The sequence below is a fragment of the Acinonyx jubatus genome, chromosome A2, assembly GCF_027475565.1.
Source record: "Acinonyx jubatus isolate Ajub_Pintada_27869175 chromosome A2, VMU_Ajub_asm_v1.0, whole genome shotgun sequence".
Classification (NCBI taxonomy): domain Eukaryota; kingdom Metazoa; phylum Chordata; class Mammalia; order Carnivora; family Felidae; genus Acinonyx; species Acinonyx jubatus.
In genome coordinates, this window is record NC_069383.1 from 47,074,943 (window position 1) to 47,100,822 (window position 25,880).

A 25,880-nucleotide genomic window follows, 5' to 3' on the forward strand; every position below is an offset into this window, starting at 1 on the left:
GAATCCTTACAATTCAGTAGGAAGAACATTAGCCAACTTAAATTTTTTTTTTTTAACGTTTACTTATTTTTGAGACAGAAAGAGACAGAGCGTGAGCAGGGGAGGGGCAGAGAGAAAGGGAGACACAGAATCCAAAGCAAGCTCCAGGCTCTGAGCTTTCAGCACACAACCCGATGTGAGGCTGGAACTCACAGACCGTGAGTTCATAACCTGAGCCGAAGTCAGACACTTAACCGACTGAGCCACCCAGGAGCCCTGAACATTAACCAACTTTTAAAAATGGATTAAAGATTGGAAAAGACTTTACAACGAAGGAGATAGCAAAGGCCAATAAATTATATTAGAAAATGTTCAACATCATTAGTCATCAGGGAAGTGTAGGGGTCAAGGGCAGGCCACACCAAGATGGACCACTTGGAACATGAAGATTATTTTGAGTGAAAAGCAATCAAAACCCAGCAGATTCAGGAAAAATTCTTTACCTTCCCCTTGATTGCCTAAATTTACATTGGAAAGGAAAGCCTGTTCCAGGAAGAGAGCAATTAGCAGATTCCTCTTTACTTAAGAAACTTATCTGCATAACAGCGCAGCCTTGGTTTTCCAACCATCTCCTTTCACCTTCCTACTAATGATCTTCCTCTGTTTTGTATCCTGTCCCCAGACCCCTGCCCCTTTCCTTAGGTCAGGATGTCATATACGTCTCATGTTGTCTTGTCTTTGAAATTTCATGTCTGTGTGGATTTTCTGTATGTATGGAATTACATTTGATTTTCTCCTGTTATTCTGTCTCATGCCAATCTGATTCTTCGGCCAGCTAGAAGAACGTTAAGGGCATAAACTTCTTCCTCCCCAACACAAATTAAAGCCACAAGGATACCTAAACACTCACAGGAATAGCCAGAACCAAAAACTCCAATACCACCAAGTGTTTGTGAAGATGTGAAGCAACCAGAATACTCCTACATTGCTGCTTGAAGTGTATAATTGTGCAGTCACTTTTTATAAAGTTAACCAGATGAATCCAATGAATCAGCAATTCTACTCCTGGGTATTTACTCAAGATATGAAAAAATATGTTCACAGACACAATATTCAGAGTGATATAATTTATAATAGCTCCAAACAAGAAACTACGCAAATGTGCATCAATAGAAGAATAAATAAACAAATTGTGGTATGTTCATTTAATAGAATACAATTCAGCAATAAAAGGGAATGAACTACTGATACATGTAACAATAAGGATGAAAACATTATACTGAGAGAAAAAAACAGATCCAAAAGAGTAGATAATGATTCCCCTTACATGAGATCTTAGGAAAGATTAGCAAAACTAATCTATGGTGACAGAAATCAATAAAATGGTCGCCTTGGGGTGCTGAAGACATTCTAGTCTTGACAGGGATATGGATTACATAGGGGTAGGTGTGTTTGTCAAAAATCACTGAATCATAACACTTAAGTTCTATGTAAGTTACATCTCAATTTCAAAAAAGATACACAAAATTTAAAAATGTGAATTAAAAAAGATGCACAGCTAAATAGGTCATGAAGCAAATTTCAACATGTTAGTGATTCCTGGTTCTACTGACTCTATATAAAAAGTAAATGTAATTTGGAGTTAAATTTATATACAATTTTTAAGCCTTTGAAAAAAATGTTTTAACTGGTAAAATTTTTTTCATTATACCAATGGATTTGAAGGTCTGTTCCTCTACTACTTCCACTCTTGCTTGCTTTTAAGTATGATTTCTGGAATACAAAATTCCTATTTTTCCTTATACTGCTTTGTGGTCAACGTTTAATCACAAGCAGGAATAAAACGGAAACGTGGAATAATGCTTAAGGTCACACAGTTTCAACGTACGTGGCTGGTGACATGCAGAAATAGCTAAGGAGGGTCACTTCATTGTACATACAGTTCAGGAGACTTCTGCAAAACAACAGCAGTGAGACAGATTCCAGAGGCTAATGAATTCAAGACAAATGCAGTAACCTTACCTAATACTGGAACCACAGCATAACATGATGCCAAGAATGCTTCTGTGGGAATGCCACTGTCTTCCAGAAGTTCAATGTCACTAAAGCTAATGATACAGAGTGATATAGAGGAGGAAAGATTGAAAATACAATATTAGCACTCTCTGCAATTCAGAGGTAGCCATGAAAACAGCTGCCCCTCTATAGGGCAAGTCATTTGGCTTGATTTCAGTGATTGCTTTTCTATTATAAAATGGTGCAATAAAATCATTTTCCAAAGACAGTCTATGAAAGCAAGCTAAAATTTGTTCAGAGTATAGTCTCAATTCAATTCCTTCTCATCTGCTGCTTCAGACAGGTAAACAGAAAAGCACACACGTGGTATAGCATCTCCTCTATTCTGTGATAGTACGCCATCATCTGAAAGGAGCACCAGGATTGACTTCCAGAAGGGAAGCTGGTGTCCAACTGTCAGTGACTTTAGAAAGTACACGATACCTGGTATTCATGGTACTAAAGAAAGTCGGGATAACTTCTTGGCCTTCTTCCCAGTGGGATTCTGGAGAGCTACTTGAGGAGTCTGATCCAGGCTGTGCCAAGCTGCTGTCATGATTTCCCAGGTTGTCCTCTCCTTCTTCCTTCACGATCTCACCTTGGACTGTGAACAGGAGATACTTATTATTTATTATAAAATTTAACACACATTCAGTGTTGAATATTTCTAAAACACGGAGTAATATACAGAAATAAAAATCAGTGAAATACTACACAGACACACATACACACACAACACACATGCACGAATTTGGGTTTAAATACATGTAGATTTGTAAACTGTTTTCACTCAACATTTTATCATGAATATTTTCATTATCATTCAATACTTTTTAAAATACCATTCTAATGACCATATAATATTGCATCAAGCTCACGTGGATGGCACGTGGTTTTTAAAATTTCAGTGTTTATAAATACTGTCGATCCTCACTATTAGTGTATTCTGTATTTGCAAATTTGTATTCTTGATAAAGTTTATCTGTGATCCTAAAACCAATGCTTGTGGCACTTTTGCAGTCATTTGTAGACATGTGTACAGTGGTGAAACATTTGAGTTGCCTGATATACACGTTCCCAGCTGAGGTCAACCAAGGTGACAAACTGCCTTCCTGCTTCAGTTCTCACACCATACGCGTGTGTTTATACAGGGTCACGCTTTGTGCGTTCTGTTATTGATTTTGTTGTTTCCAAGTGCCCCCAAGTGCAGTGCTGTCTCGTGCTCTGACGTGTAAGAAGGCTGTGACGGGCCTTATGGAGAAAATACATGTGTTAGGTGAGCTCCATTCAGGCACGAATGAAGCACTGCCATTATAGTACTGCTGACCATGGGTTCAATGTTAATGAATTAACAATACATATTCAGTAAGATGTCTTTAACCAGAAACACACATAAAACAAAGTTATACACATTGATCCGTCGACGACCAAAATGTGAATAGGGGTTTGCAGGAAACTAACTTTGTATTTCCCCTAAGAGCAACGGTTCAGTATTTACTAACTCAGTGTCTACAGTGACTTTATAACTACCATGAATAATGAAAATCACTGTAATGTCATAAAGAACATCCCCGTCCACAGATATTTGTCCTTAAACTTGACTATCCCTGAAGACAAATTCCTAGAAGTAAAATTATTGGGTCAAATAAATTACAGTACTGTTTCCGCAGAAATTCCCCTGTCTTTATTATTTAGTCAAGGGATAAGACATCAGCACTATGTGGATTGCTTGCCTCAGATTATTAGCTATGAAAACCCTCCTTCTTTGACCCCAGCTCATCTGGAAAAAAACAGGGTCTTTGTTATTTCCGGGGAGATGAGCAAGAAACTTATTTAAAATTTTATTTCCAAAATAATTATTAAACACTTACAACACAATTAAAAGCTCTAATACAGTTGTCTTGGACTGATCTGAAGTTGGTTTTAGTGGTTAGAGCCAAGGCAATTAGCAAATTTGAAAGGGCGGCATCACTACAAGCTCTGACCTGAAGTGTAGGACTCTGGCTTGAGGGACACAGAGAAGGCTGGGTGAAAACCTGCTGATGGTTGGTGAACGGTGATATCCGCAGGCCTTACCAGAAACCAGGAGGACAGCAACCTGAACTGCCATAACTTTATAGTCTGTTAAGTCTGACATCATAGTTTAAGTTCAAAGGATCTTGAGACTTAGAGCAGAGGGCCAGTGAAATCCTCATATTCTCTAAAAAGTCAGCACAGACAGCTGCTGCCCACTGCTGCTCGCTGCAGCCCACGAACATCACAGAACAGTGAATAGGTCAATTCTCTTCATTCTGCCTTCTCAACACTGGGTCAGATGGGCGGGCACAACGCTGTGGAGTGACCTATGTTATCCAGCTAATGGCTGCCTTAGGCACTCCTAGCACATTGTCTTGAGGCCAATGCCTCAAGTGTCACATCATGGATAAAGAATCAAACTCCCAAGATCCTACTGTTCAATGGTTTGCTTCAGACTTCACTTTCATTTTTACCTGTTATATTATCGTCTGTATTTTCTTCACTTGATATGCTGCAATCTATCTCTGCAGGTTTCAAATATAAGCTCTTATTTTTCATTAGGATTTCTTCATCATCATTGATTTCCATATGTAAAGATCCATTTTCACAATTGTTTAACTCCATTTGCCTGAAATTTTTTTATAAGGAAAAAAGGCAAAAAGTCCAATTACTTGGTCTTAAATAGACTGTACAGGTAGATCTTGAAAGAGAGGAAGGGTTCACAAGCACCAACTACTTTTAACAGTGATTAGAAACCACTATTGTTGGGGCGCCCGGGTGGCTCAGTCGGTTAAGCATCCGACTTCGGCTCAGGTCATGATCTCGAGGTCCGTGAGTTCGAGCCCCGCGTTAGGCTCTGCGCTGACAGCTCAGAGCCTGGAAACTGTTTCAGACTCTGTGTCTCCCTCTCTCTCTGACCCTCCCCCGTTCATGCTGTCTCTCCCTGTCTCAAAAATAAAATAAACGTTAAAAAAAAAAAAAAAAAAAAGAAACCACTATTGTTAAATCGGCCAAATGTTTTAGCCTCCTACCTCCAAGGCAGGTATGTGCCTGTGACGGAAGCAGGCCTGTCTGCCAACTGGAGGTCTGAAATCAAAGAGCCGTTCCTGGCTTTCCATGGACCCTCAGTGGATTCAAACTTCCTGCTCCCCACCAGCAACAGGAAACAGTCATTGACAGCTCTTTGGTTTTCAATCAGTTTTCTACATGGACACATTTAACAGTTTTCTAGCTTTTCTCAGCTTCTCCCTGGGAAGTTTTTTCTCTCTCTTCAGCTCTCAGAATCACTGGCCACTCCTACCTGTTTGCCTACCAGTTAACTGTCCAGAAGCTACATGCTGTGGTCAGGGGAGAATACTCCCTAAAAAGTTACGTGTGACAGAAAAGAAGCAGGAGAACACAGGATACATCCTGAGAATAGGCTGCTCTTTGGGGTGACAGGAAAAGTGTTTAACAGGCAAGTAGAAGAGCTGATTTTGTTAAAGGGACAACCATGATACCTTATCCTAAGTGATTATATCTAGCCAAATAAGAACAAAAATATTTCCTTCTAATAAAAACAAAGACAAAGGGGCTAAGCTATTTGACTCCAGGAAAAGTATTTATTTTTTAAAGAAATGCCATATTTCAACTTAACAATTAAAAATGTAGGAGTATATTAAGGAAATGTCAGACACAAAAAAATCTACAAAGATGTTCCCAGTAGAAATATCTAGAACAAGAAAAAAACGGTAACCAAATTGGAACAATCCTTGTACTAAAGCAAACAATAGTATACAAAGAGATGAAATGTTAAGTAATAATTTGAAAGGACAAATATACGGAGTAAGTCAAAATACAGGAATGTTTATATAAAATAATAACTGAATAAAGACCCCAAATAATAAGAACACAACTATGAAAATGTGTACTTTTTTTCTAAAATCAAAGGATCATTTAGAGGAATAGTTTAGATTTTGATATTAAGTTTTTTATTCAACTTGTAAAGCTACCCAAGCTTTTTATGTTTAAATAACATAAAGTCGTACTGTCTTTTCTGGATAAAAGCGCACTGAAGTCAATGCCTGGCTCCTCCACGAGAGGCGGTTCCAACCCTCGGCACACTAGAGTGATGAAAAGTTACTACATGTGGAGGGCAGATTCATCCACAGATGAGGGAGAATGCAGACATCTCCCTGGGCAGTCAGAGCTGAGTGTAAGATCTGCATGGCTTCAAGCTCACCCCAAAGTGGAAGATGAGATACTGTTTCTTTCTGGCACCACCTCAAATCATAATCAGCATATTTTTATTTCTTTTAAACCAACAATAAAAAATTACTTTTTTATTTTTAGAAAGAAGAAAAAACCAAAAGAGTTACTGTACCTTTCCAATGAATTATGAATCGGTATAATAGGATGTTTCATCTTTAAAAGAAGCAAAAAAATGAAAGCTTCGTGTTAAATTTCCAACAGAGCATATTCAGAGTCTTATCACATATAAAAGTGGTAAATACGACCATAACATAACTGCTCCACTCAAAGGAATAATTTTAGATTGTTCCCCAAAGGGAGTCATTGATCTCAACCAGTCCTCTGTATTTTTTCAAACAAGTGTACCCAAATTTCTAAGGAAAAGGAAGATGGGTCTTTTGAAGGATCTAATTACCATAGCCAAACTTTTGGTGGTTGGATTTCTTGTAATTAAGATTCTGATGCAGCACCGTTTCAAATACTAGAAGTATAAACAGTATGGAGGCTCCTACCCTTAAGGTAATTTCAGTACAGAGTAACGCTAAAATAGGGGCATGCATAGAGGAGAAGCTCCTAGACCAACTTACGGATTCAGGAAAGGAGAGATTCAATCTTGAAGGATGAGGAAGTACTAACCAGGGAAAGGTAAGTGAGAAAGAACAGCATTCTTGGCACTGGGAAATGGTGCAAAGATGTCACGGGGGGGATATATGTTGTTAGTATGTTCAGCCAGGTAATGACAAAGAGGCTGGTGGTGTGAGAAGGGGTTAAGAAGTTCTGACTTTAACCTTTGGCGATGAGGAAGGCATGGCGTGGCTTAGGGTAAAGTGGTCCAGTTTATACTGCATGAATGGAAATACCATCGGCTGCCTGGAAGGTCAGGGTGAAAGCAACTAGTTAGAAGGCAACCACCAATCTTGGCAAGATTCACTGGATAAGGAGGCTGATAAGAGGCTAGCTACATCAGAGGTTTAGGTGGTAAAACTGCCAAAACAAATGGACATGGGGGACTGAGGACCGAAAAATGTAAGTGGACATAAAGGGAAGTCTACTAAAAAAATGTCTTTCTCAGTCACTAAAGGGGGATGGATAACATTGTTCACTATATCATTTTTAACTTTTCCTCATGCCCTCTTGCGGCCAACTGAGCTGGCCTTTACCTTGTTGGACTTCAGCATGGCCAGCTGCGGTGAACCTGGTGGAGTGCGATAGAGCAGTTCAGAGGTGAAGGCTGCATTTGCGATCTGCATGCATTCTTCCAAAGTCTTCAGAAAAGTATTGCAGGTTGATTTCAGCAAAGTTCCCACATCAATTTCCTCCTATGAAACAACGAGAGTGGAAGACTCCTTTACCTTGCCAAAAAAGAAAGAGCCCAATTGTGGAATGTCCTTAGAGGTTTTTATCCACAGTGTAGTAATAATGTACCCACCTACTTTGCTGGACAAATATGTACATCAATTACAAAAGAAAAATAACGAGTGTGTCCACTTTATCTACTAACCATAGACAAGCCTTATCCTCAATCTGACCCTTCAACACTCACACCCCCTACTCCAGATGAAGGCAACAAATTTCTTCAGTTCCACAGTATTAGATGCTGGAACTGTGCCAGGTGCTGGGCACAGAGCCCTCAGGTCTTATGTAAGGGGGAGGCAGGCATGAAACAGAATCACACAGACTAAAGAACTGTGGAATCAATGGAGAAATGTCTCCCATTGAGTAAAAATGAGGTTCTAGAAGAGAAGCATTAGAAACCATAAATTGTTTACTTTCAAATGAGGTTTTTGTTTTTTTCAATATATGAAATTTATTGTCAAATTGGTTTCCATACAACACTCAGTGCTCATCCCAAAAGGTGTCCTCTTCAATACCCATCACCCACCCCCCCTCCCTCCCACCCCCCCCATCAACCCTCAGTCAAATGAGGTTTTTGGATTTCAGTACAGATGAGTTTGAGAGGTTTTAGCAACTGTAATTCTTTTGAACATCATTTTTCTTCCAGTTATTTTACTTGCTCAGGGTGTTTTTCCTCTGAATATTGGTATTAGTAAGTTGTTCAGGGAATTGAGGTCATACCCCAACTAGAGAGTACAGTAGACACATCTAGTGGTATAAAAGAAACTAGATTGGGCCCAAGATGGAGTCGCTCATGCTAAGCCTCACATTAGCGACTCAAAATCTCCAAGTTTCTATGCTTGGTTATCCTAGACAAGGCAGGCCTAGGGTCAAGCGATCAGCACAAGGTACCTGACCCAGCTCCAAGATTTCCCTTTGCTCTACATGAGGAAAGTAACCCTGCTTTAACTAATCAGCAAATGTCCAGTAGAACTTCCTTGTTCCTGCTCACTTTGGTCTATAAAAATCTCTAGCCCTGTACAGCTTTTCAGAGCTCCTTTCTATCTGCTAGATGGGATGCTGCCCAATTCATGAGCTGCTAAATAAAGTCAGTAAGATTTTTAAAATTTACTCAGTTGAATTTTTCTCTTTTAAGAGTAGCCTCTGTATTTTCTTCAATTTTGTATTTCTAACAAGCTAGCAGGTGATTTTACTGGTTGTGGACCACTATGATTCTGACACTGATTATGAATGCATGGGTTTTCTCATACCACCAAGCAAACCTCTGACAGCAGCTGGGTGTCTACAATTCAACTAAATTGTGACGCTATCTACCTGAAGATAAGTGTCAGAAATCACAGGGTAAGGGCTCAGTCCGGCAGGGCTGCTCCACAACCCTCACTTCAGACACCAATGTCAAGTCCAGCTTGTCCCCTGTGCTTCTGACTGACCTGCTACAGACTGGAGGTTCCAACCCCCTCCTTTCAGTTGACTAATTTCCTAGAGCTGCTTACAGATCTCAGAGAAACATTTTACTCACTAGATTGCCAGTTTATTAGAAAAGGATACAACGCAGACCTGGGAACAGGCTCAGAACTTCCACGCTCTCTGATCACTTTCACTGAACCTTCAGGTGTTCACCAACTCAGGGGCTCTCTGGACCCTGTTCTTGGGGTTATGGAAACTTCATTTCATAGAATATTGATGAAATCATTGGCCACTTGGGATTAAACTCAATCTTCAGCCCCTCCTCCTTCCCAGGAGATGAGGGTGGGGGTGGGTGAGTGGGTCTGAATGTTCTAACCCTCTAATCACATGGTTGGGTCCTAGGTCAACCAGGCCTCTGGCTTAGGCACTTTAAGAGAAGTCTCCTCAACACAACAAAAGACAACTTAATCATTCTCATCACAGGAAATTTCAAGGGTTTTAGGATCTCTGCCAAATACATACTTCTTATGAAGACCAAATATATATTTTTTATTATAAATCACAGTATCACAACCATAGTTTCATGAGCAAGTTCCCAAGGCACCCTTGAATTAAAAATTGTTATGTTCACATTTTCCCATTAGATCAGGAGGGCTTCCCCACCTTGGCGCGACTGACATGAGGGGCTGGCTCATTTTTGTAGTGGGGGAAGAAGGGGGAGAGCTCTCCTGCTCACGGCAGGATGTTAAGCAGCACCCTAGCCTCTAAACGGTGGATGCCAATAGCACTCTTTCAGTTGTGACAACCAAAAATGTCTCCCGCGGGGCAAAACTGCTCTGGGCTGAGAATCACTGCTCTGACCTATAAACACCCCAAGAGCAGGACTGAAATGTTCTTTTGGTATCCCTCTTCTCCCCTCCCCCAGCACAGCATCTGGTACACAACAGGCAGTTGCTGAATGGATAGGAGAACCCAAAAGGAAGTGAATGAAAATGAGTTAAATCACCCTTCTTTAGAAACACTGAAAGCACACATACCACTAGTAACATAATATTCTTCTACTAAAACCATTAATTAGAATCCGCAGGTTCTTCATTTTGTAGGCACTGCTGTTTAGATTGTAATTACTCTGAGAGTAGAACAGAGACCCTCTGGGGGTAGTGTGAGCCATTCAACACCCAACACCAGACAGGTCTTCTAATATATTTTTTAGGATGAATGAATGACAGCTTTATTAATAAACATTAAAAATCACAATCCTTACTGACAATGGATGGAAAAGAAAGCTGTGTCTCCATCTCTGAAAGCACTAGTCTGTACTAAAGCAACAATTACTATTTCACCAATAAAATCCTGTTACAGGGGTGCCTGGCTAGCTTAGTCAGTAGAGCATGCAACTCTTGATCTCCGGGTCGTGAGTTCAAGCCCCATGTTGTGTATAGAGCTTATGTAAAATAAAATAATAAAATAAAATAAAATAATAAAATAAAATAAAAATAAAATAAATAAAATAAAATAAAATCTTGTTAGTCTTATCAAAGGTGACAGATACACATTACTGAAAAACATGATGCTGGCACGTTAGTTGCCACACCTACAGAAGTAGCTGTGCTAGACAGGTAAGGCTGTATTTTAAAAAGTGATGCAAATGGGCAGAAGCATATTTTAGTACACCAGCAGCAATGTTAAAGGTTCCAAAGGGTATCAATTAATCCTGAATTCATTCTGTGAAGGAAAACTATATGCCTCCATAAGCTGAAATGCATTTTTTGGTATCCCAAAAATGCACATTTCTTCTCTCTTGAATTTTGTTACTTTTTCCTCCAGAAAAATACTAAATTCCAAAACAGGGATTATGTGAGAGTAAGCATTACCTGTAAGCAACATCTGGCACTATTTTTCATGTGGCTAAGACAAGTAATATTTTACCTCAGAATTGGACACACCAATTGCGGTCACTTCTTTTGTTTTATCTACTTGCTGAACGAGGAGGTCACAGTAGAGTCTTAGTTCCGACATTTTGGTTTTCAAGTTTTCAGTGTTTTCAGCAAACTCTAAATAATAAAATGATAATAATGTAATTATCAGGATAATTAAATAATTTACTAGTTAGCATACCATGGAGTGGAATATATAACCTATATCTAAAGTCAGATGTTTATGGTATGGGTTATAGATAAGATGTGAGTGAAGATATGAGGGCAAGAAAAACAGAATAAAGAGATTTCTGGTCTTTTGTAATCTATATTATTTTTGGGGCCAAGGTACTAAATGATCACCAGTACAGGAAGAAGGACACAGCATACTTTTTATCCCTTAATGTCAGAACTGGGAGCAAAGAGTCAATGGTTCAGAATTTTGGTATTTGCTACAGTTTTCCCTATCTGTAAAATGGGGTCATAGCTATCTACCTGCTAACAGTGCTCAAAACTGGGAAACTGTTCTGTAACGTGCAATTACCACTAATAAGATGGCTTGTTAATTCACAGAACTGGTTCAGCATGCCACCTGTCAAAGCTAATGACACCCTCTGTGCACCTGCTGAGACCTCATTAGCACAGTGCTCCAGCTGCTCCCTCACTGAGGGCTCAGCTAGTCATTATCACTTCTGTTTTTTGTCCCATGAAAAAGCTGCATGTTACAACCCGATCTGAGTCAAAGCTGACAGTGTCTAGAATTTGCTCCTGAGTTAGCATTAAAAAACAACCAAGGAAGAGGCCATTTTACTGTGTCTACTTGAAGAGTCAAGCATATCTGCCACACCTGTCATGAGAAAGAGGCCTCATCTCCCGCCTATCTCTCTAGGTGCATATATATGGGTGGGGGGCTGGGAAGGTGGTGGTTAGGGCTGAGGCACTCTTCCCATAGTCCACATAGAAAGCTGTGCCATGGTTCTCAGGAGACAACGATGTCAAGTTAATGAGCATTAAGCAGCAGCAACCCGGCAATGACTATCCATCCCACCCCAGGGAAAGGGAGGGGAAAGTGGGGTCCTACTGCAGAAAGTGCCCTGATCCAAGGCTCAGCTATTCTTTACCAAAGGTCAACTCTGTGCCAGACTGGGTCCTAGACAGTTTAGTATAATGATGAATCCTATGGCAATCCTTCTAAGGTAGACTTTTACATCTTTTTAAAATAAGAGGAAGCTGAGAGTCAGAGAGATTAAGTAACCTATGCCAAGGCCGAAGGCCAGTACCTAAAAAGCCATGATTTGAATCCAGCTGTATCTGGCTCCAACGCCTGTACTCTTTCTACTATGAGATGCCAAGAGAGAGGAGTTAGATACAGACTGTGGTTTAAATTCCAGATGTATATGGCCTTTGCAGGATATAAAAAGCTGGCTAGGTGGTCAGAGGCAAGATACAAATATGGGAACCCAGAGATGCCAGTGGGTGATTCCCAAGCTTCCCAGACCACAGAACAATCGATACTTGCCTTTTTCCTTCTGGGTCCTACTGTCTGTTAGGCAAGCCTTGGCTGACCCCAGGGCTACCAGCCACCGCTGTCTCTCAGCCACGCTTCTGGCCTTCAGGTAGAAATACTGCTCCCCAGGGATTATCAGGTCCATGCGCGTGTTATCTACAGAATGAACTGACAGCAGGCAGAGGGAGGTCAGAAGCTTAGAAGAGCTAGGGTGCCTGGGTGGCTCAGTCCGTTAGGCGTCCGACTTTGGCTCAGGTCATGATCTGACCCCACGTCGGGCTCTGTGCTGACAGCTCAGAGTCTACAGCCTGCTTCGGATTCTGTGTTCCTCTCTTGCTCTGTCCCTACCCCGCTCGTGCTCTGCCTCTCTCTCTCTCAAGGATAAACAAACATGAAAAACAAATTGAAGATAAAAGAAACTTAGAAGAGCTCTATCTGGTGCCCTACCCTACCCAAATTCCTGAGCTCAACTGGTGCCAGCCATTAAAGGCTTCTTCCAAGGGGGGATGCCAGCCCTTACCATCTCCCCTGTTTATTTCTCTCTTTCTAGGTGCCTCTGCTGATGAAAAGGAAAAACCTTGGCTGGCTCCAAGGTATCACCAAGACTAAAAAAGAAGTACTCAATTCTCCTTATCATAATAGAGATAGAATCTCTCTTTTGGCTTGTGTGTATACAGTATGCTGCTCTGAGGCCAGAAAGGCTTGCATGCCCGTAAGTAAGGGTGTGCCTCTGTACCTTCTTGGGTTTATTGGAAAGCAATCAAGAACACACTATTCTTCCTTTTCTACTGTCCTTCACAAGTTAGATCAAAAGTGTGAGAATTGCCTCGGAGACCTTCAGGAGAAGAAATAAGCAAACCACACTCTCCTTCACCCCCTACCTCACCCCAAAATATCCTTCTAATCTGTTTTGAAGCCTCATCTTCTCAGCATGTCTCAAGATGTCTCCAAACCAAGAAGTAAAGGCTATTTGCAGGTCTTTATGCGTTTGCTTGTTTTAAGTAATGTGGTGGCGGTGAGAAGGTGTGTGTGTGTGTGTCCTGATTTACACACAGAAGTGTTTGATGCTGCAGTAAAAAGACTTGCATAAACTTTGCAAAGAGTCCCTGGCTTCAGGTGAGCAAGTGAATCAAGAATGAGCACTAGATGTGTGGTGAAGCGCGTTGCTCTCATTTATTTTGATACATTTTAAACAACCTCCCTGTAAAAATTGTCTGCAGTTTTAGGTCTTATTTGTAAGGCTTTCTTTTGGGACATAACACTATGTATCTCTGTACTACAGGAATAGCAGAGAAAGGCACGCAGAGGCCAGTCCTTTTTTTATTTTGTGGGGGAGACAGAAAGAAAAAGAAAACTTAGAAATGCCTTGGTTTCTCACCTTGAATTTCACAGACCGCCATCTGGATGCTCCCTTTGCAACCTTTCCAGGCATCTTCAGGAGAATCATAATAGGATAATATCCCCCCACAGAGAAGGAACCATCGAGGCTGCCAACCTGAAAACAGAAGCAAGAGCAGGTCTCAATTATGGCCTACATGTGAGGTGCCTCTCAGGACACAGGAGTGGGACCTGATAAAGGAAGCTGGGTCCCAGCTCCGAGGAGCTTAAATTCCAGGGGAAAGTCTAAGGGAAAGAAGTAGGTTAGAAAATACCAGTATGCGTGATCTCATTTTTAAAATTAGAAACAAACACCCATAGGGGCATATATTTTTAGTCACATAATGTATAGAAGTCTGCAAGGGCCAGGAATATAGTGATGATTCTGATGATAGTTAATAGGATTACCGATGATTTTTATTCCTTTTTCCATTAATGTAGTACTATTAATCTTTGATTTTTAATTTTCTTTTAATATTTATTTTTGAAAGAGAGCAAGAGAGAGAGAGACAGAGTGGGAGTGGGGGAGGGCAGAGAGAGAGGGAGACACAGAATCCGAAGCAGGCTCCAGGCTCTGAGGTGTCAGCACAGAGCCTGATATGGGGCTCGAACCCACGAACTGTGAGATCATGACCTGAGCCGAAGTCAAAGTCAGACACTCAACCGACTGAACCAACCAGGTGCCCCTGATTTTTAATTTTTTTTAAGGTAAAAGATTATTGTTTCCTGAACATTTTCTTTTTATTTATTTGTTTGTTTTAGTGTTTATTTTTGAGAGAGATATAGGCAGAGCACAAGCAGGCTTCAGGCTCTGAGCTGTTAGCACACAGCCCAATGCGGGGGCTTGAATCCATGGACCACGAAATCATGACCTGAGCCGAAGTCGGATGCCTAACCCACTGAACACCCAGGTGCCCCATGAACGTTATCGTTTTCATATACTTGCTCTTCTCTCCTTTGGTTAAGAACAATTATCCTGAACTTAGAAATAAGGCAAAAGATTACATTGCTCTGTAATCACGACTTCAACCACCTCCATTTTGAGCTCAGTCTGTACTTTCTGATTAAGTTCTTTCCAGCTTATCTCTCTTAACTCAGGCAAAAGACCCCACAGGCAAAGCCTCCAGTGATGGGAACTGAAACTACTCCCTCAAGCAATTAACTACTGCCCTGACTCCAGCAAGACCCTGCACGATTGACCCCAAGATAGTGACTGACCTGACCTTTACTGCCCAGCACTGGTACCCACCGACCCTTCCCCCACATTTTCCTTACATAATAAACCCACAAGTATTTTCAGCACAATGGAAACAGTCTTTGAGATACCAGTCCACTGTCTTGCCGGTGTGGGCCTCACTGCAATAAATTCCTTTCTTGTGTCACCACTACTCATCTCTCTGTCTTTGGATTTTGTCAGCAGGGAATGGCAGATCCTGGTCTGTTGGGGCCCCCAGGGCCAGGTGCTCTTATACCCGTGTCCTGCAGCCCTTTCAACGCCATAGAGAGTTACAGAGTGCAAATAAGCCTGTGTGGGGGCGTATGAGCCCTAGGAGAAGGTAACTTTGACTTATTACTTAGCATTGATCCACTGTAATGAAATAATCTTAAAACATTCAAGGGCTTAACAACTTTTACTTTGGAGAATTTCAGGGGACAAACCATATTTGGTTGAAATATACATCTTATCTAGTCCTCTTACAAATTTATATTCTAGGCAACCAAAATTATTTGCTATCTTCCTACTTCTGGGCTTTTGCCTGAGTTGGATCTTTTTTCTAAAATGTCATCTCTGACTATTTCTGCATAAGCCTTGTCAGTCTCCTCAGTCAGATATACACATATTTTTTTCTCTGAAATGTTATAGCCCTTTAGGGATACATTTTTCTCATGACACTCTTCTGGGGCTGAGGCAGACAGAGAGAAGGCCAGGAAAAGCTTTGAGCAGAGCCCTAGGGGCTGCTTAGGTACAGCTGTCCGATGACTGATTCACACAAACCAAGAGGCCTGAGACCCAAGAAGAGCTGTGGTTCCATCCAGGTCAGAAAGCAGGAAAAGACCAATGTTGCAGCTCAGGCAGGAGGAATTTCCTCTTTCTTGGCCTTTTTATTCTATTTAGGTCATTGATTGATCAGATGAGACCCACTCATATTGGGGAAGGCAATATACTCAGTCCACCAATTCAAACGTCAATCTCGTCTAGAAACACGCTCACAGACACACCCAGAAAGATGTTTAGCCACATGGCCAGGCACCTCATGGCCCAGGCACACTGACACATAAAATTAGTCATCACATCATATGTTAACTTTCTTGGATTTAAATCAAAAAAATAATAATAACAAATAAAAAAATTAATCATCACACACCATTAATTTTAAGACTTACCATTATTTTGTTCAACACACACACAAAAAATACCTGACCATTAATCAATGACACGGCGCTGCTTCTGCTTCCTGATTTCAGCTACTGAAATGTGGAATAATGTCTACAAATTGAAAAACTGTGGCACTAAACTAGGTTTAGCTTATAGTAATCTGAAAAAAGTTAAAGAGCTTCTCCTCTCCCTCAACACACACACACACACACACACACACACGGCACAGCTGCAGTTAGGTTTTGAAAGTTGCTGGTGAACTGTAATAGCAACTGAAACAGCACCTTCCCTGTAACATGTTCTATATTTACCTAGAAGTTATAATTGTACTAGGGGAAGTTCTATATATCGTTATTTTATCCTGTAGTCTGTAACTATAAAAAACCATGACTAAAAAAACCTTTTCTTTAAATCATAAAGTTACTGGAATCTCAGAAGGCACATTAAGAGACCACAGAAGTCTCAGTCCCATTATATGAAATTTACCGGCACAGCGATGGACAGTCCAGAGAAGGACTGGGATGCACTGCTCTTTCACGATGTCCATTTCCCAGAAAGCTCAGTTACAGCTCAGAAATAACTGTATGAGAAAAGCGGCAAGAATGAAGACGCCATTAATCCACTTCCTGTTTTAAATTAATCTGCAGTTACTTTGATTGATGTTTCAGCTTGATAGTCTAAGGGATGCCCAGATAGCTGGTAAAACACTATTTCTAAGTTTGTCTGTGAGCGTGTCTCTGGCAGAGATTAGCATTTGAGTCAGTAGACTGAGTAAAGACTCCCCTCACCAATGCAGGTGAGTACCATCCAATCCACTGAGGGCCTGAGTAGAACAAAAAGGCAGAGGAATGGAGAATTTGCTCTCTCTTCTTGATGAGACATCCACCTTCTCCTGCCCTGGGACACTGGTGCCCTGGGGACTGTGGACTCAGATCAGGACTTAATACCATCCATCTCCCTAACTCTCAGGCCCTTGAACTCAGATCGAATTGCATCACCAGCTTTCTTGGTTCTCCAGCCTACTGACAGCAGATCATGGGACCGGTCTCCATAACTGCATGAGCCAATTCTTACAATAAATCCCTTCATATATTACAATCCCTTCATACATATATGTATATAATACATATACAATTGTATATACTATTGGACCTGTTTTTCTAAAGAACCCTTGCTAATACACTTGGAAATGATCAAATATTCAAGGTAACAAAACAGCAGATGAAAACTGTGGGTGTAACCAGTCCCCACTCCCTTAGATTACCATTGGATTAATCTTCCGGTCCAACCCCACTTTCCCATCCCCCCCCTTTTTTTGGCCATTCTCTGTTGGAGATGGAATGTGGTGTCAGCCAAACTCTCTGCTTGCAGGGATTAGACAAGAGATTTCAATGAGCAAAGAAAAGTTTTAGCTTATATAAGTTACCTCTGCCAGGGATGGGGTCGGGAAATAGAAGTATTTAAATGCCAATTTCACATACTTTGCATTATCCTGGATTATTTCACTATAAAAGGTATAGTGGACATTTATTTTTGGCAACCTGGTATCCACCCTTAACACCTCTGTTACTGAAATTCTCCTCCTCCACACTCTATCCATGTAGTTTGGGTGGGGCTGACTGGCTCTATGTGGGGCATGTGATTCAGGCTTAAATGGAGCTTCACGTTCCCTGTCCTCAATGATACACTCCGCGACAGGCAAGTGACCCAACCAGAGATAAATAAACCTGAGACTTCTGCTGGGTCTGGAGACAGATGGAAAGAAATGGAGACTGCCTCTTTTTGCTCTGGTCTTGAAGTTGTTTGCCTGGAGCTGTCAGCAGTCATTCTGCCACCACACGGGACCTAAACGTGATTCACCCACTAAGCGAACGGAGGTGGGAGGACTTGAGGGAGGCAGGGAAAGGAAGCAAATCCAGACGACAGTTTTGAACACCGCAATAAGACCATATTATACCCATAGATAAGAACTTTTTCATAGTCAAAAAGTGAGCCAATATCCATTTTTTTAAACTTCAAGCCTAAATTGGATTTATTCCTAAATAAAAGATTTACAAACTATCACATGATCAACTTCACTAAATGTAGAAAAAGCAAAAGCATTTGACAAAATGTAATAACATCCTTTCACAATAAAAATTCTCAACAAACTCAGAATAGAAGGGAACTTCTTCACCCTGATAAAGCATGTAAAACAAAACAAAACAAAACAAAACAACCCACAATTAACATACTAAAGACAAAAGACTGGAGGTTTTTCCCCTGAGACAACATAAGGATGCTTCCTCTCGCTGTTTCTAGTCAATATTTTATTGGAGGTTCTAGCAAGGGCAATTAGGGTAAAAAATGAAATAAAAGGTATCCAGATTGGAAAAGAAGAAGCAAATCTACCTTCATCTGCAGACATGCTCTTACATATTTCAAAACAAATCAAAGCAAAAACCTAAGGAGTTCAATTAAAATTAGAATAAATAACTTCAGTAACGTTGCAGGATAGAAGGCCATATGCAGATATCAATTGTATTTCTATACATTTGCAATGAACTGAAAGTGAAATTAAGGAAACAGTTCCTTTTACAGTAAGATCGAAAAGAATGATAGTTAGGAATACACTCAATAGAAGAAGTATAAAATTTATACTCAAAAACAATATAACATTACTCAAAGAAATTAAAGACTGGAAGATCATTATTCCAAAACTGCTACCAGCCTGTTGTTTTCTCACATAGTGCAATGTCTTTCTATACTTAATCTATACTTAATTGACAGCAACTGTTTGCAAAATTCACTTTTTTCAGCTCAACTAATGTCAAGCAATATGGATTTTTTCCAATAAGCATAGTTTTCTTGAAAAAATGTACATATATTTGGATCTAAAACAGCATAGCTCATGTTAACTTTATACTATAGTTTCTTCCTTTTTAATTTCACAACAACCACTTTAAAATCAGTTTCTAGACATGTTCTTATACCTTAAAGATCCAAACCAAAAAGTGACTACTTGTGAGTCACACCTATGTCTAAAAAACAATGTAACTTCCCATACTCAGCAGCCTTGTGACATGTAACTCATCCAAACATATCACTAAAAATAACTGCACTCCATTAAAAAGAGACATAAATTCTTTTTTTCTTTTCAAAGATCTTATTTTTAAGTAATCTCTACCTCCAACATGGAGCATGAACTCATGAGCCCGAGATCAAGAGTCACATGCTCTGCTGACTCGGCACTTACATTCTTAACAATATTTTAAAATTTACATGTAGTGAAATTTCTTTGGTTACCAGTTCTGAGTTTTGATAAACGCATAATCCTCTAACAACCACCATAACAAATACAGAAAAATTCCATTATCCTCCCCTCAAAATTCCCTTGTGCTCCCCCTCTGTAGTCAAACCCCCTCCCCACACTGTACCCCTGGCCAACCACTGTTGTGTTTTCCTTTTAGTTGAAAATATTTTCAATTTTTTTGAAGACTTCCTCTTTGACCCATGGATTACTCAGAAACATATTGTTTGATTTCCTAATATTTGGGGATTTCTCACATCTTTCTGTCATTGATTTCTAGTTTACTTCTGTTAAAGACAGGAGCATTCTTTCAATTGGGCAGGGTTTCTACGATAGCCCAGAATACGGTCGATCTTAGTGAATGTTCCAGGTGCATTTGAAAAACATACAGTATTCAGATGGTGTTCGAGGGATCACTCTGTAAATGTCAATTAGGTCCAGTTAGTTGATAGTATTCAGATCTTCTGTTATCTTTGGATGATTTACTGTCTACTTGTTCGATGGAGTACTGACAGGAAGAATGTTGACGTTTCCAAGGATAATTGTGAATTTCTCCTTTCAGTCTATCAGTTTTTGCTTCATAGATTTTGACGTTCTGTTTCTAGATATACATACATTTAGGATTCCTATATCTTTTTGATGAATTAACCCTTTTATAATTGCACAGTGTCTTCCTTTTCCCCTGAGATTTTCTGTTCTGAAATCTACCTAGTCTAATATTCAGACAGGCAATTCAGCTTTTGATTAGTGTTTGCATGGTACCTTTTCCTATCTTTTTTTTTTAATGTTTTAAAAGATTTTAATTTTTTAGAGCAGTTTTAGGTTTAAAACAAAACTGAGAGGAAGATACAGAGATTACCTATATGCCCCTCACTCATACTTGCATAACCTTTCCCCTTATCAACATCACTCACCAGATTGGCTCATTTTTTTTATCGTTTATATTGACACATTATAATCATCCAAAGTCCAGTTTATCTCAATGTTCACTCTTCCTGCTGTACACTTTATGCATTCAGACAAACGTATGATATGTATCCATCATTACTCATCTCCCACTACAACCCCTGCCCCTGCAGCACCACTCATCTTTTTATTGTCTCCATAGTTTTGTCTTTTCCAGAATGTCACATAATTGTAATCATTCAGTATGTAGCCTTTTCAAATTGGGTTCTTTCACTTAGTAATATGCATTTAAGATTCTTCCATGTCTTTTCATGGCTTGACAACTCACTTCTTTTAAGCACTGAACAAGATTCCCTTGTCTGGATGTACCATTTTATCCATTCACCTACTGAAAGGCATCCTGTTGCTTCCAAATTTTGCTATTGAGAATAAAGCTGCTATAAAGATCCTTGTGCAGGTTTTTGTGCGGACATGAGGTTTTGACTGCTTTGGGTAAAATTTAGCGATGGCTGAATCATATGGTAGGAGCAGGTTTAGTTTCGTAAGAAACCACCAAACTGTCTTCTAGAGTCGCTGGCTGTACCATTTTGTATTGTTTTGTTTTTTGTTTTCTTTTTGTACCATTTTGTATTCTAAAGCAATTTATGAGAGCTCCTGCTATTTCATGTCCTTGCTAGCATTTGATGGTGTCAGCGTTCCAGATTTTGGCCACTCTAATAGATGTGTAGTGGTACCTCACTGGTGCTTTGCCATTTCCATGATGACATATGACATGAAGCTACTTTTCACAAGCTCGTTTGCCATCCATATCTCTTCTTTGGTAGGGTGTCTGTAAGGTCTTTGGCTCATTTTTATGTTGGTTTTCTTAGTGCTGAGTCTTAAGAGTTTTTGTATATTTTGGATAATAGTCCATTTATCAGATGTCTTTCACAGGTATTTTCTCTCAGTCTGTGATGTTTCTTCTAAATTTTTTTTCAATGTTTATTTATTTTTGAGAGGCAGAGAGAGACAGTGTGAGTAGGGAAGGGGCAGAGAGAGAGAGGGAGACACAGAATTCAAAGCAGGCTCCAGGCTCTGAGCTGTCAGCACAGAGCCTGACGCGGGGCTCGAACCCACGAACTGTGAGATCATGACCTGGGCTGAAGTCAGACACCCAACCGACTGAGCCACCCAGGCGCCCCGTGTGATGTTTCTTCTAGTTTTCTTGATACTGTCTTTCACAGAGCAAAAGTTTTTAATTGTAATGAAGTCTTATTAAATTATTTTTATTAATTATTTTTTATTATTTCTTTCATGGATTGTATTTTGGGGATTATATCTAAAAAGGCATAAAAATGCCAAGGTCATCGAGGTTTTCTCCTATGTTATCTTCCAGGAGTTTCACAGTTTTGTGTTCTACATTTAGGTCTATGATCCATTTTGAGTTAATTTTGGTGAAGGCTGTAAGGTCTGTATCTAGATTAACTTTTTCTGCACGTGGATGTCCAGTTGGTCCAGCACAATTTGTTGAAGAGATTATCTCTGCTTCATTATATTGTCTCTCTTTCTTGGTCAAAAATCAGCTGATTGTATTTATGTGGGTCTGCTTCTGGGTTTTTTTCCCCCCAATGATCTGTCTTTTCTTTTACCAACACCACACATTGTTGATTATATAGCTTTACAGTAAGTCTTTAAGTCAGGTAGCATCAGTCCTTCAACTTTGTTCTTCTCCTTCAAGATAGTGTTGGCTATTCTGGGTCTTTTGCTTCTCCAAATGACTTTTGGAATCAATTTGCTGACATCCATAAAATAACTTCTTGGGACTTTAGACTGGGATTGCATTGAATTTATAGATCAAGTTGGGAAAAACTCACAACTTGACAATATTGAGTCTTCCTACCCATGAACATGGACTATCTCTTCATTTATTTAGTTTTTCTTAGATTTCATTCACCAGTTTTATAGTTTTCCTTATACATGTGTTATACATATTTTGTTAGGTTTATACCTAAGTATTTCATTTGGGGGGGGGGGTTTAAATGTAAATGGTACTGTGTTTGAAATTTCAAGTTCCACTTGTTTATTGTTGGTATATAGGAAGGCAATGAATGGGCTTTTGCGCATGAACTTTGTATCCTGCAACCTTGCTAACATTTGTTATTAGTTCCACTTTTTTGGTTAGTTGTTTCAGATTGTCTACATAAGTGATGTTACCTGTGAACAAAGACAGTTTTATGTCTTCCTTCCAAATCTGTATGCTTCTAATTTCTTCCTTACAGGATAAGCAAGGGCTTCCAGTGTGATGTTAAAAAGGAGTAGTAAGAGGAGACATCCTTGCTTTATACCTGATTCTAGCGGGAAAGTTTCTAGTTTCTCACAATAGAGTATGATGTTAGCTGTTGGTTTTTGTTTTTGTTTTAGTATTTATTTATTTTGGGGACAGCTCAAGAGGGGGAGGGCTAGAGAGAGAGGGAGACAGAAGATCAATCAGAAGCAGACTCTGCACTGGCAGGCTGACAGCAGTGAGACTGTTGTGGGGTTCGAACTCATGAACCGCAAGATCATGACCTGAGCCAAGTCGGACACTCAACTGAATCACCCAGGTGCCCCTTAGCTGTGGATTTTTAAAAAATACTCTTTAAAACTTCTCTTCCATTCCTAGTTTACTGAGTTTTTATCATGAATGGTGATTTGCTTAATGGCTTTTCTGTCTACTGATATGACCATGCGATTTTTCTTTTTTAGTCCATTGATAGAATGGATTACATTGATGAATTTTCAAATGTTGAACCAGCCTTGCACATTTGGGATAAATTCTAATTGGTCATGGCATACAATTCTTTTTATACACTTTTGGATTCAATTTGCTGATATTTTTTTGAGGATTTTTGCATCTATGTTTGTATATCCTTTCATTTTTTTTTTTATTTATTTAAAAAAAAATTTTTTTTTCAACGTTTATTTATTTTTGGGACAGAGAGAGACAGAGCATGAACGGGGGAGGGGCAGAGAGAGAGGGAGACACAGAATCGGAAACAGGCTCCAGACTCTGAGCCATCAGCCCAGAGCCTGACGCGGGGCTCGAACTCACGGACCGCGAGATCATGACCTGGCTGAAGTCGGACGCTTAACCGACTGTGCCACCCAGGCGCCCCTATCTCCTTTCATTTTTAATCTGTATCTTTATATTTAAAGATCTCAAAAGCAGCATATAGTTTGGTCTTGTTTTTCACTCTGACAATCTGTGTCTTTTATCTGTTTAGATCACTTACAGTTAATAGATTGTCAATATAGTTGGAACTAGGGACACTGCTTTATTAATTTTCTGTTTCCTGTTTTGTTTTTGGTTACTTTGTTCCTCCCTTTCCTGACCTTTGGATTATATGACTCCGTTTTATCCACATCTTCTGCTGTATCTCTTAGTATTTGTTCATTAGTTGCTCTAGGGCTTAACAAATAGACATCTAACTTTTCAGCCTACTTAGAAATAATATTTTACTATTTCAAGTAAAATATGCAAACCTAAAACCAAAGAAGTCCTTTATCCTTCTCCTTTTATATTATAGTTACCATACGTATTACATCTACATATAACAACCATCCCCCCATGAGGTTATAATTTTTGCTTCCAACAGTCATACACATATTAAAGAACTTACAGAGAAGAAAGAGTCTATTATATTTATCTGGATATTTACCATTTTTGTTGCTTTTTTTTAATCCTGATGTTCTAAGTTTCCTGTGGTATCATTTCCCTTCAGCTTCAAGAACCGTTTTTAACATTTTAATTTTCCTTCATCTGAGGGTGTTTTTATTTTGCCTTAACTCTTAAACTCTGCCTTCTAGCCTCCACATTTGCTGGTAAGAAATCCCAGATACTGAAACTGTTTCCCTATCGTACTGTGTCTTTCTATTTTTGCTGCTTTTGAGGTTTTTTTGTTTTGTTTTGTTTTTTTGTGTGTTTTAGTTTTCAGCAGTTTCATTATATGTATGGTATATCTTTGAGCTGACACGGCTTGGAGTTTGGTGAGTATCTTGAATTTGTAAATTAGTAGCTTTTGCCCAATTTGAGAAGTTTTCAGTTATTATTTTTTCAAGACTGTTTTCTTCACCAATGTCTTACTCCTTACCCTTCTCCTTTCTCCAAAGTCTAAATGTTAGACCTTTTGTTCTTGTCTCCGAGGTCCCTGACTCTATGTGCTTTTTTTTTTTTTGAGGTACAATTGACATTTAACATCAACAACAGGATTTATGTGTATATTGCAAAATGATCACCACAGTAAGTTTAGTTAACATCTATTACCACATTGAGTTACAAATTTTTTCTCTTCTAATGAGAACTTTTAAGATTTACTCTCTTAGCAACTTTCAAATATACAACATAGTATTATTAACCATAGTCACTGTGCTGTATGTTATATCCCCAGGACTTATTTGTAAGTAGAAGTTTGTATCCCTAAGGTTTTATTCATTTATTTCCCTTCATTTTTTTCCTTTGTTCTTTAGACTGGATAATTTCTATTGACTTATGTTCAAGTTCACTGATTCTTTCCTGTGTCATCTATATTTTACTGAGCCCATCTACTGATTTTTTTTTTTTAATATTGATATCATACTTTTTTAGTTCTAAAATCTCCATTTAGTCCTTTTTAGTAGTTTCTATTTCTCTGCTAAGAATCTATATCTTTCCATTTGTTTCAAGAGTGTTCATCTTTACCATGGTGGTTGTTAACGTTTTGTCTTCTCTCCCCAGTCGGCTTGCTATAATTTACTTTTCAGAGTTCTCAGGCACTTGAGTAGTTTGTTCAGGTTTTAGTCTCAGTGGGAGAGAGACTACAGTGAACTTACTCCATCTTGGCCCAATAACAATACTCTTAAATAGAACTAGTAAGACACCCACTAAATGAAACGTTAGCCTCATGCTAGGGTACATCACTCTGCCTATAAACCGATCGTACTTTCTTCAGAACTTTTGCCAATTAAATATTATGGGAAACCAGAAGTTTACAATCTTATTGTTTAACAGAAAATAAAAACAAGATTAAAAAAAACCCACATTAACACACTGTAAATTTTTAAAAATCCATAATGAAATACTGCTGTTTAGAAATGCAGAAAAACACAAGAAGGGGCTATTTAAATCTCTTATAGAAAATTAAGCCAAAAGTAAAGAAAAAATGAAGAAAAGGTGCTTCTTCATCAAACATAAGAGGAAAAACTAGTGACCATAATCAAGTGGGAACAGAGAGAAGAAGCAAAAGGGCTGAATTCGTCTCTAACTTCTTTTGACTTTCATTTCCTTTTCTACAGAATTATATATAGCATGAGTTTAATAGTCTCTTTCAGTTTTCAAAACCTGTAAACCTCTATCTTGATTCAAAGTAACAGGAAACTTAATTCTTTCGCAGCATCTATTTCAAGAGAAATTAACTAGTGTCAAGAAAGATTAAATTTCTTCACAGAATTAACAACCTTTCTGAAGTGGTG

General features: G+C 39.2%; 1 protein-coding gene across 4 annotated transcripts in view; it reads right to left on the minus strand.

The window, feature by feature from the left end:
• Positions 1-25,880, minus strand: part of PLEKHA8 (pleckstrin homology domain containing A8) — a 91,202-nt gene that overhangs the window by 54,514 nt on the left and 10,808 nt on the right. The window contains exons 1-9 of one of the 4 annotated variants that reach the window (XM_053218267.1): positions 16,706-23,360; positions 13,844-13,960; positions 12,478-12,633; positions 10,972-11,096; positions 7,440-7,598; positions 6,413-6,453; positions 4,524-4,678; positions 2,479-2,638; positions 2,002-2,087 (exon numbers count right to left, since the gene is read on the minus strand). In XM_053218267.1, coding sequence (XP_053074242.1) covers positions 2,002-2,087; positions 2,479-2,638; positions 4,524-4,678; positions 6,413-6,453; positions 7,440-7,598; positions 10,972-11,096; positions 12,478-12,633; positions 13,844-13,960; positions 16,706-16,766 — 1,060 coding nt within the window. In that variant the 5' untranslated portion in view covers positions 16,767-23,360. Of the gene's footprint in view, positions 1-2,001; positions 2,088-2,478; positions 2,639-4,523; positions 4,679-6,412; positions 6,454-7,439; positions 7,599-10,971; positions 11,097-12,477; positions 12,634-13,843; positions 13,961-16,705; positions 23,527-25,880 lie in introns of those variants that run through there. The other 3 variants (XM_053218265.1, XM_053218266.1, XM_027075190.2) reach the window with 3 other exon arrangements.